Source organism: Mustelus asterias, unplaced genomic scaffold, assembly GCF_964213995.1.
Source record: "Mustelus asterias unplaced genomic scaffold, sMusAst1.hap1.1 HAP1_SCAFFOLD_1615, whole genome shotgun sequence".
NCBI lineage: Eukaryota > Metazoa > Chordata > Chondrichthyes > Carcharhiniformes > Triakidae > Mustelus > Mustelus asterias.
This window is the reverse complement of record NW_027591560.1, coordinates 73,293-82,500: the sequence shown is the minus strand read 5'-3', so window position 1 is coordinate 82,500 and position 9,208 is coordinate 73,293. Positions and strand designations below refer to the sequence as shown.

Sequence of the window (9,208 nt, the reverse complement as noted above, 5' to 3'; positions counted from 1 at the left end):
CCCCCCCCCACCCCGTTCCCCCCCCACCCCGTTCCCTCCCCCACCCCGTTTCCCCCCCCACCCCGTTCCCGTTCCCCCCCCACCCCGTTCCCCCCCACCCCGTTCCCCCCCCACCCCGTTCCCCCCCCACCCCGTTCCCCCCCCCACCCCGTTCCCCCCCCACCCCGTTCCCCCCCACCCCGTTCCCCCCCACCCCGTTCCCCCCCACCCCGTTCCCCCCCCACCCCGTTCCCCCCCACCCCGTTTCCCCCCCACCCCGTTCCCCCCCCCACCCCGTTCCCCCCCCACCCCGTTTCCCCCCCACCCCGTTTCCCCCCCCACCCCGTTCCCCCCCCACCCCGTTCCCCCCCCACCCCGTTCCCCCCCCACCCCGTTCCCCCCCACCCCGTTCCCCCCCCACCCCGTTCCCCCCCCACCCCGTTTTCCCCCCACCCCGTTTTCCCCCCACCCCGTTTTCCCCCCCACCCCGTTTTCCCCCCCACCCCGTTTTCCCCCCCACCCCGTTTTCCCCCCCACCCCGTTTTCCCCCCCCACCCCGTTTTCCCCCCCACTCCGTTTTCCCCCCCACCCCGTTTTCCCCCCCACCCCGTTTTCCCCCCACCCCGTTTTCCCCCCACCCCGTTTTCCCCCCCACCCCGGTTTTCGCCCCCACCCCGTTTTCCCCCCCACCCCGTTTTCCCCCCCACCCCGTTTTCTCCCCCACCCCGTTCCCCCGCCACCCCGTTTTCCCCCCCACCCCCCCAATGGTGTAATCTCCGCCTGTCAGCGCCAGGGGCGATGGGATCCAAGCTCAGGCCGCTCCCTCCTCCCCTGGGCATCCAGCCGGCAGCGCTGCTGTCTAATGACGTTTCTTGTCTCTCTTTCCTCACCCCAAGGCCGGCTCGGGATGTTACAGGACTGCTCAAAGCCCGGTGTCAAACATCAGGTGGCACAGTGGGTTAGCACTACTGCCTCACAGCGCCAGGGACCCGGGTTCGATTCCCGGCTCGGGTCACTGTCTGTGCAGAGTCTGCACCTTCTCCCCGTGTCTGCGTGGGTTTCCTCCAGGTGCTCCGGTTTCCTCCCACAGTCCAAAGATGTGCAGGTTAGGTGGATTGGCCGTGATAAATTGCCCCTTAGTGTCCAAAGATGTGCAGGTTAGGTGGATTGGCCATGCTAAATTGTCCCTTAGTGTCCAAAGATGTACAGTTTAGGTGGATTGGCCATGTTAAATTGTCCCTTAGTGTCCCAAGATGTGCAGGTTAGGTGGATTGGCCATGCTAAATTGTCCCTTAGTGTCCAAAGATGTGTAGGTTGGGTGGATTGGCCATGCTAAATTGTCCCTTAGTGTCCAAAGATGTGTAGGTTGGGTGGATTGGCCATGTTAAATTGTCCCTTAGTGTCCAAAGATGTGCAGGTTAGGTGGATTGGCCATGCTAAATTGTCCCTTAGTGTCCAAAGATGTACAGGTTAGGTGGATTGGCCATGTTAAATTGTCCCTTAGTGTCCAAAGATGTGCGGGTTAGGTGGATTGGCCGTGCTTAATGGCCCCTTCGTGTCGGGGATATTAGCAGGGGTAAATACGAGGGGATAGGGGCTGGGTGGGATTGTGGTCGGTGCAGACTCGATGGGCTGAATGGCCTCCTCCTGCACTGTAGGGATTCTATGATCAGACGAGTATCTGCTCCACCGCTCCGTGAAACACCTCGGGGTCCCTGAGGAGAATGGGTTAAATGACGTGGACTGGGACTCGAGTTCCTGCAAGGGTCACCTCACCGAGGGGGTTTCAGCTGATTCAAGTGTTCGATCGAGAGAAACTGTTTCCTCTGGTGGGGAGCGAGGGGAAGTCCAGGGCAAAGGGCAGGGCCGAACGTTACAATTGGAACCAGGCTGTTCCAGGGCGGTGGTGGGAGGCACCCTCACACAAAGCGGAGTGGGAACCTGGAACTATTTCCCCATCCACAACACCCGGAAAAGCTGTGGAGTCCGGGAGGGGATCGATCGAACTGAGGTCGAGAGATGTGTGTTGGGTGAGGGGGAGGGGATCGAGGGTTACTGCAGCGAGGCTGGTGGTCCGAGTTAAGATGCAGATCAGCCCCCATCGAATTGACCGAGGGGGGCTGAGTGCCCCCCCCACCCCCCCTGTCCCGACGCCCCCCGGGCGAATGCCTGCCGGCTGTTTGGCTTTGGGAGGCATCGCGGGTTCCGCCAGGCGGTTAGGGGTACGCGGTCATGCAGCCCTCTACTCCTCCCCCTGCGATTGTGACCCCCTCCTCCCCCTGCGATTGTGACCCCCTCCTCCCCCTGCGATTGTGACCCCCTCCTCCCCCTGCGATTGTGACCCCCTCCTCCCCCTGCGATTGTGACCCCCTCCTCCCCCTGCGATTGTGACCCCCTCCTCCCCCTGCGATTGTCACCCCCCTGCGATTGTGACCCCCCCGCGATTGTGACCCTCCCCTGCGATTGTGACCCTCCCCTCTCCCTGCGATTGTGACCCCCTCCTCCCCCTGCGATTGTGACCCCCCTGCGATTGTGACCCCCCCTGCGATTGTGACCCTCCCCTCCTCCCCCTGCGATTGTGACCCTCCCCTCCTCCCCCTGCGATTGTGACCTCCCCCTCCCTCTGCGACTGTGACCCCCCCCCCCCCCGCGATTGTGACCCTCCCCTCCCCCTGCGACTGTGACCTCCCCCTCCCTCTGCGCCTGTGACCCCCCCCACTCCCCCCCGCGATTATGACCCCCCCCCCACTCCCCGGTACGCAGCCTCTGACTCCTGCTCCTTGCTGTTCTCTCAGTGGCGCGAGTCACCGGAAGCGGGAGCTGGTGACGGAGTTGAAGCGAAACAAGATCAACTTTGACGTCCGCAAGCTCCACGTGGGGGATTTCCTGTGGATCGCACGCGAGAGGGTGCAGCACCATCCAGGTACGACCCCCCCCCCCTCTCCCCGGCCCCCTGCCGAGCCACACCCCACTCACTCCCATCTCCCTCAAGTATGGCTGGAACTCGGATCAACCCAGGCGCCCAACCTCTCCAGCCACTTTGATTTGATTCATTATTGTCACGTGTACTGGGATACAGTGAAAAGTATTGTTTCTTGCGCGCTGTACAGACAAAGCATACCGTTCATAGAGAAGGAAAGGAGAGGGTGCAGAATGTAGTGTTACTGTCACAGCTAGGGTGCAGAGAAAGATCAACTTAGTGCGAGAGAAACTATTTCCTCCAGGGGGGGTTGAGGGGTGGTGGTGGATTCGGGTCACCGTCTGTGCAGAGTCTGCACGTTCTCCCCATGTCTGCGTGGGTTTCCTCCGGGCGCTCCGGTTTCCTCCCACAGTCCGAAAGACTGTGCTGGTTAGGGTGCTAAATTCTCCCTCAGTGTAACCCGAACAGGCGCCGCCGGAGTGTGGGCGACTGGGGGATTTTCACAGTAACTTCATTGCAGTGTTAATGTAAACCTCACTTGTGACACTAGTAAACTTTTCATTAACACTAAGCACTCTTCCAAATCCGATTAGTTCTTTGATTCGAAAATCAGTACCGTGGCAGCTTTGTGATCTGTTTTTTCTTAATTAGTTGGACATGGGCTTCGCTGGCTGGGCCCAGCATTTATTGCCCATCCCTAGTTGCCCCTTGAGAAGGTGGTGGTGAGCCGCCATCTTGAATCGCTGCAGTCCACGGGCTGTGGGTTGACCCACAATGCCGTTAGGGAGTTCCAGGATTGTGATTGGACATCAGTCAGTCCCTGTGTGGTGTAGGTACACCCACAGTGCTGTTAGGGAGGGAGTTCCAGGATTGTGATTGGACATCAGTCAGTCCCTGTGTGGTGTAGGTACACCCACAGTGCTGTTAGGGAGGGAGTTCCAGGATTTTTGACCCCAGCCACAGTGAAGGAACGGCCGATATATTTCCAAGTCGGGATGGTGAGTGGCTCGGAGGGGGAACTTGCAGGTGGGGGTGTTCCCCATGTGTCTGCTGCCCCCCCCTTGTCCTTCTAGGTGGCAGAGGTGGTGGGTTTGGAAGGTGCTGTCGAAGGAGCCTTGGCGAGTCGCTGCAGTGCATCTTGTAGATGGTACACACTGCTGCCACTGTGCGTCGGTGGTGGAGGGAGTGAGTGTTTGTGGTTAGCGTGTCGATCGAGCGGGGCTGCTTTGTCCTGGATGGTGTCGAGCTTCTCGAGTGTTGTTGGGATCCGCACCCATCCAGGCAAGTGGAGAGTGTTCCATCGCACTCCTGACTTGTGTCCTTGTAGATGGTGGACAGGCTTTGAGGGGAGTCAGGAGGTGAGTTACTCTCCGCAGGATTCCCAGTGGACAGGCTTTGGGGGGAGTCAGGAGGTGAGTTACTCTCCGCAGGATTCCCAGTGGACAGGCTCTGGGGGGAGTCACTCCCCAGCAACACTATTCACATTGTTTAACATGGAAAAATATCACAAGGCCAAAAAGAACACATACGCTGATAATCGACTGGTCCCCTGCGCCTAATGTCTCCTTCCTACCTCACAGCGCCAGGGACCCGGGTTCGATTCCCGGCCTTGGGTCACTGTCTGTGTGGAGTCTGCACGTTCTCCCCGTGTCTGCGTGGGTTTCCTCCGGGTGCTCCGGTTTCCTCCCACAGTCCGAAAGACCAGCTGGTTAGACGCATTGACCTGAATGGGTGCCAGAGTGTGATTTACACAGTAACTTCATTGCAGTATTAATGAAGTTAACTTACTTGTGGCACTAATGAATACACTTTAAGAAGGGGGGAGCTTGGGTTGGGGTGGAGGGGGGGGGGGGGCGAGGGTGGAATGGGGGGAGCTTGGGCTGGGTTAGGGAGAGGGTGAGCTATGTTGGGGGGCCGGTGGGGGGGGGGGGAGGGTGAGCTGGGTTGGGGGGGCGGGAGGAGGGGGGGAGGGTGAGCTGGGTTGGGGGGGCGGGGGGGAGGGTGAGCTATGTTGGGGGGCGGTGGGGGGGAGGGTGAGCTGGGTTGGGGGGGCGGGGGGGAGGGTGAGCTATGTTGGGGGGCGGTGGGGGGGAGGGTGAGCTGGGTTGGGGGGAGCTGCGAGGGGTGTCGTGCTGACGTCTCGGTCTCCGTTCCCCTTTGGCTCACAGGACAGCAGCAGCCCCCCCGAGCCCGGGAGCTGGTGCTGGAGTACGTGGTGGAGAGGAAGCGAATGGACGACCTGTGCGGCAGTATCGTGGACGGCCGCTTCCGGGAGCAGAAGGTGAGGGAGCTTTCATTCCCCTCGTCCCCATCCAGTCCCCCACCCCCGCCCGTCACCCACCCACCCCCCCCAGGGCCACCCCTCATCCCCCGGCCCCATCATCCCCGCCCAGCCCCCTCGGGCAGTCTTGTCGAAGAAACAGTGATCTTAACGTTGCTGCCGCTCTGTAACCCTGTGTGTTCCTGTCGAGGTTAATGCCCAACACAGAGGGATCCGGGTGTCCTGGTTCATCAATCCCTCAATGTCAACCTGCAGGTACAGCAAGGGAAGGGCAAGTGGAATGTTCTCCTTTATTCCAAGGGGGAATGGAGCAAGGAAGTCGGGAAGTCTCAGTACAACTGGTGGCACAGTGGTCACGACCCTCTTTGCCACCCCCACATGCCCTCTCCCCGTTGCTCCTTGTGCCACCCCCCACTCGTCCTCTCTCAGTGCAGTTCTCCCGCTCTGTGTAAAGGACTGCTCTCTGTCTCCGCAGTTCCGGATGAAGCGCTGTGGGCTCAGGAATCGCATCTATCTGGTGGAGGATTGCAGCTTTGTCAAACACCTCAGCCTGCCGGAGAGCACGCTGCAACAAGCTATCGTTAACACACAGGTACTGGATCCCCTAACACAGCCCCGCTTGCTGTAACAAGCCATCGTTAACACACAGGTACAGGATCCCCTAACACAGCCCCGCTCGCTGTAACAAGCTATCGTTAACACACAGGTACAGGATCTCTAACACAGCCCCGCTCGCTGTAACAAGCTATCGTTAACACACAGGTACAGGATCTCTAACACAGCCCCGCTCGCTGTAACAAGCCATCGTTAACACACAGGTACAGGATCCCCTAACACAGTCCCGCTCGCTGTAACAAGCCATCGTTAACACACAGGTACAGGATCCCCTAACACAGTCCCGCTCGCTGTAACAAGCCATCGTTAACACACAGGTACAGGATCCCCTAACACAGTCCCGCTCGCTGTAACAAGCCATCGTTAATACACAGGTACAGGATCCCCTAACACAGTCCCGCTCGCTGTAACAAGCTATCGTTAACACACAGGTACAGGATCTCGAACACAGTCCCGCTCGCTGTAACAAGCCATCGTTAACACACAGGTACAGGATCCCCTAACACAGCCCCGCTCGCTGCAACAAGCTATCGTTAACACACAGGTACAGGATCTCTAACACAGTCCCGCTCGCTGTAACAAGCTATCGTTAACACACAGGAACAGGATCCCCTAACACAGTCCCGCTCGCTGTAACAAGCCATCGTTAACACACAGGTACAGGATCCCCTAACACAGTCCCGCTCGCTGTAACAAGCCATCGTTAACACACAGGTTCAGGATCTCTAACACAGCCCCGCTCGCTGTAACAAGCCATCGTTAACACACAGGTACAGGATCTTTAACACAGCCCCGCTCGCTGTAACAAGCCATCGTTAACACACAGGTACAGGATCCCCTAACACAGTCCCGCTCGCTGTAACAAACCATCGTTAACACACAGGTACAGGACCCCCTAACACAGCCCCGCTCGCTGTAACAAGCCATCGTTAACACACAGGTACAGGATCCCCTAACACAGTCCCGCTCGCTGTAACAAGACATCGTTAACACACAGGTACAGGATCCCCTAACACAGTCCCGCTCGCTGTAACAAACCATCGTTAACACACAGGTACAGGACCCCCTAACACAGTCCCACTCGCTGTAACAAGCCATCGTTAACACACAGGTACAGGATCCCCTAACACAGCCCCGCTCGCTGTAACAAGCCATCGTTAACACACAGGTACAGGATCTCTAACAGTCCCGCTCGCTGTAACAAACCATCGTTAACACACAGGTTCAGGATCCTCGAACACAGTCCCGCTCGCTGTAACAAGCCATCGTTAACACACAGGTACAGGATCTCTAACACAGCCCCGCTCGCTGTAACAAGCCATCGTTAACACACAGGTACAGGATCCCCTAACACAGTCCCGCTCGCTGTAACAAACCATCGTTAACACACAGGTACAGGATCTCTAACACAGTCCCGCTCGCTGTAACAAACCATCGTTAACACACAGGTACAGGATCCCCTAACACAGTCCCGCTCGCTGTAACAAGCCATCGTTAACACACAGGTACAGGATCTCTAACAGTCCCGCTCGCTGTCACAAACCATCGTTAACACACAGGTACAGGATCTCTAACACAGCCCCGCTCGCTGTAACAAGCCATCGTTAACACACAGGTACAGGACCCCCTAACACAGCCCCGCTCGCTGTAACAAGCCATCGTTAACACACAGGTACAGGATCCCATAACACAGTCCCGCTCGCTGTAACAAACCATCGTTAACACACAGGTACAGGACCCCCTAACACAGCCCCGCTCGCTGTAACAAGCCATCGTTAACACACAGGTTCAGGATCTCTAACACAGCCCCGCTCGCTGTAACAAGCCATCGTTAACACACAGGTACAGGATCTCTAACACAGCCCCGCTCGCTGTAACAAGCCATCGTTAACACACAGGTACAGGATCCCCTAACACAGTCCCGCTCGCTGTAACAAACCATCGTTGACACACAGGTACAGGACCCCCTAACACAGCCCCACTCGCTGTAACAAGCCATCGTTAACACACAGGTACAGGATCCCCTAACACAGTCCCGCTCGCTGTAACAAGACATCGTTAACACACAGGTACAGGATCCCCTAACACAGTCCCGTTCGCTGTAACAAACCATCGTTAACACACAGGTACAGGACCCCCTAACACAGTCCCGCTCGCTGTAACACGCCATCGTTAACACACAGGTACAGGATCCCCTAACACAGCCCCGCTCGCTGTAACAAGCCATCGTTAACACACAGGTACAGGATCTCTAACACAGCCCCGCTCGCTGTAACAAGCCATCGTTAACACACAGGTACAGGATCCCCGAACACAGTCCCGCTCGCTGTAACAAACCATCGTTAACACACAGGTACAGGATCCCCTAACACAGTCCCGCTCGCTGTAACAAGCCATCGTTAACACACAGGTACAGGATCCCCTAACACAGCCCCGCTCGCTGTAACAAGCCATTGTTAACACACAGGTACAGGATCTCTAACACAGTCCCGCTCGCTGTAACAAGCCATCGTTAACACACAGGTACAGGATCCCCTAACACAGCCCCGCTCGCTGTCACAAACCATCGTTAACACACAGGTACAGGATCCCCTAACACAGTCCCGCTCGCTGCAACAAGCTATCGTTAACACACAGGTACAGGATCCCCTAACACAGTCCCGCTCGCTGTAACAAGCCATCGTTAACACACAGGTACAGGATCCCCTAACACAGTCCCGCTCGCTGTAACAAGCCATCGTTAACACACAGGTACAGGATCTCTAACACAGCCCCGCTCGCTGTAACAAGCCATCGTTAACACACAGGTACAGGATCCCCTAACACAGCCCCGCTCGCTGTAACAAGCCATCGTTAACACACAGGTACAGGATCCCCTAACACAGCCCCGCTCGCTGTAACAAGCCATCGTTAACACACAGGTACAGAATCCCCTAACACAGCCCCGCTCGCTGTAACAAACCATCGTTAACACACAGGTACAGGATCTCTAACACAGCCCCGCTCGCTGTAACAAGCCATCGTTAACACACAGGTACAGGATCCCCTAACACAGCCCCGCTCGCTGTAACAAGCCATCGTTAACACACAGGTACAGGATCTCTAACACAGCCCCGCTCGCTGTAACAAGCCATCGTTAACACACAGGTACAGGATCTCTAACACAGCCCCGCTCGCTGTAACAAACCATCGTTAACACACAGGTACAGGATCCCCTAACACAGCCCCGCTCGCTGTAACAAACCATCGTTAACACACAGGTACAGGATCCCCTAACACAGTCCCGCTCGCTGTAACAAACCATCGTTAACACACAGGTACAGGATCTCTAACACAGCCCCGCTCGCTGTAACAAGCTATCGTTAACACACAGGTACAGGACCCCCTAACACAGCCCCGCTCGCTGTAACAAG

The 9,208-nt window shown here is 57.5% G+C and overlaps 1 protein-coding gene across 1 annotated transcript in view; it reads left to right on the top strand.

Moving 5' to 3' along the window:
* Nucleotides 1–2,774: 2,774 nt before the first annotated feature.
* LOC144488499 (structure-specific endonuclease subunit MUS81-like) overlaps nt 2,775–9,208 on the top strand; it is a gene marked incomplete at its 5' end in the record, with an annotated part of 28,784 nt that continues 22,350 nt past the window's right edge. Inside the window, 3 exons of the mRNA XM_078206548.1 lie at nt 2,775–2,902; nt 5,068–5,180; nt 5,656–5,772. Of these exons, the coding sequence (XP_078062674.1) occupies nt 2,775–2,902; nt 5,068–5,180; nt 5,656–5,772 (358 nt within the window). The remainder of the gene's footprint in view (nt 2,903–5,067; nt 5,181–5,655; nt 5,773–9,208) is intronic.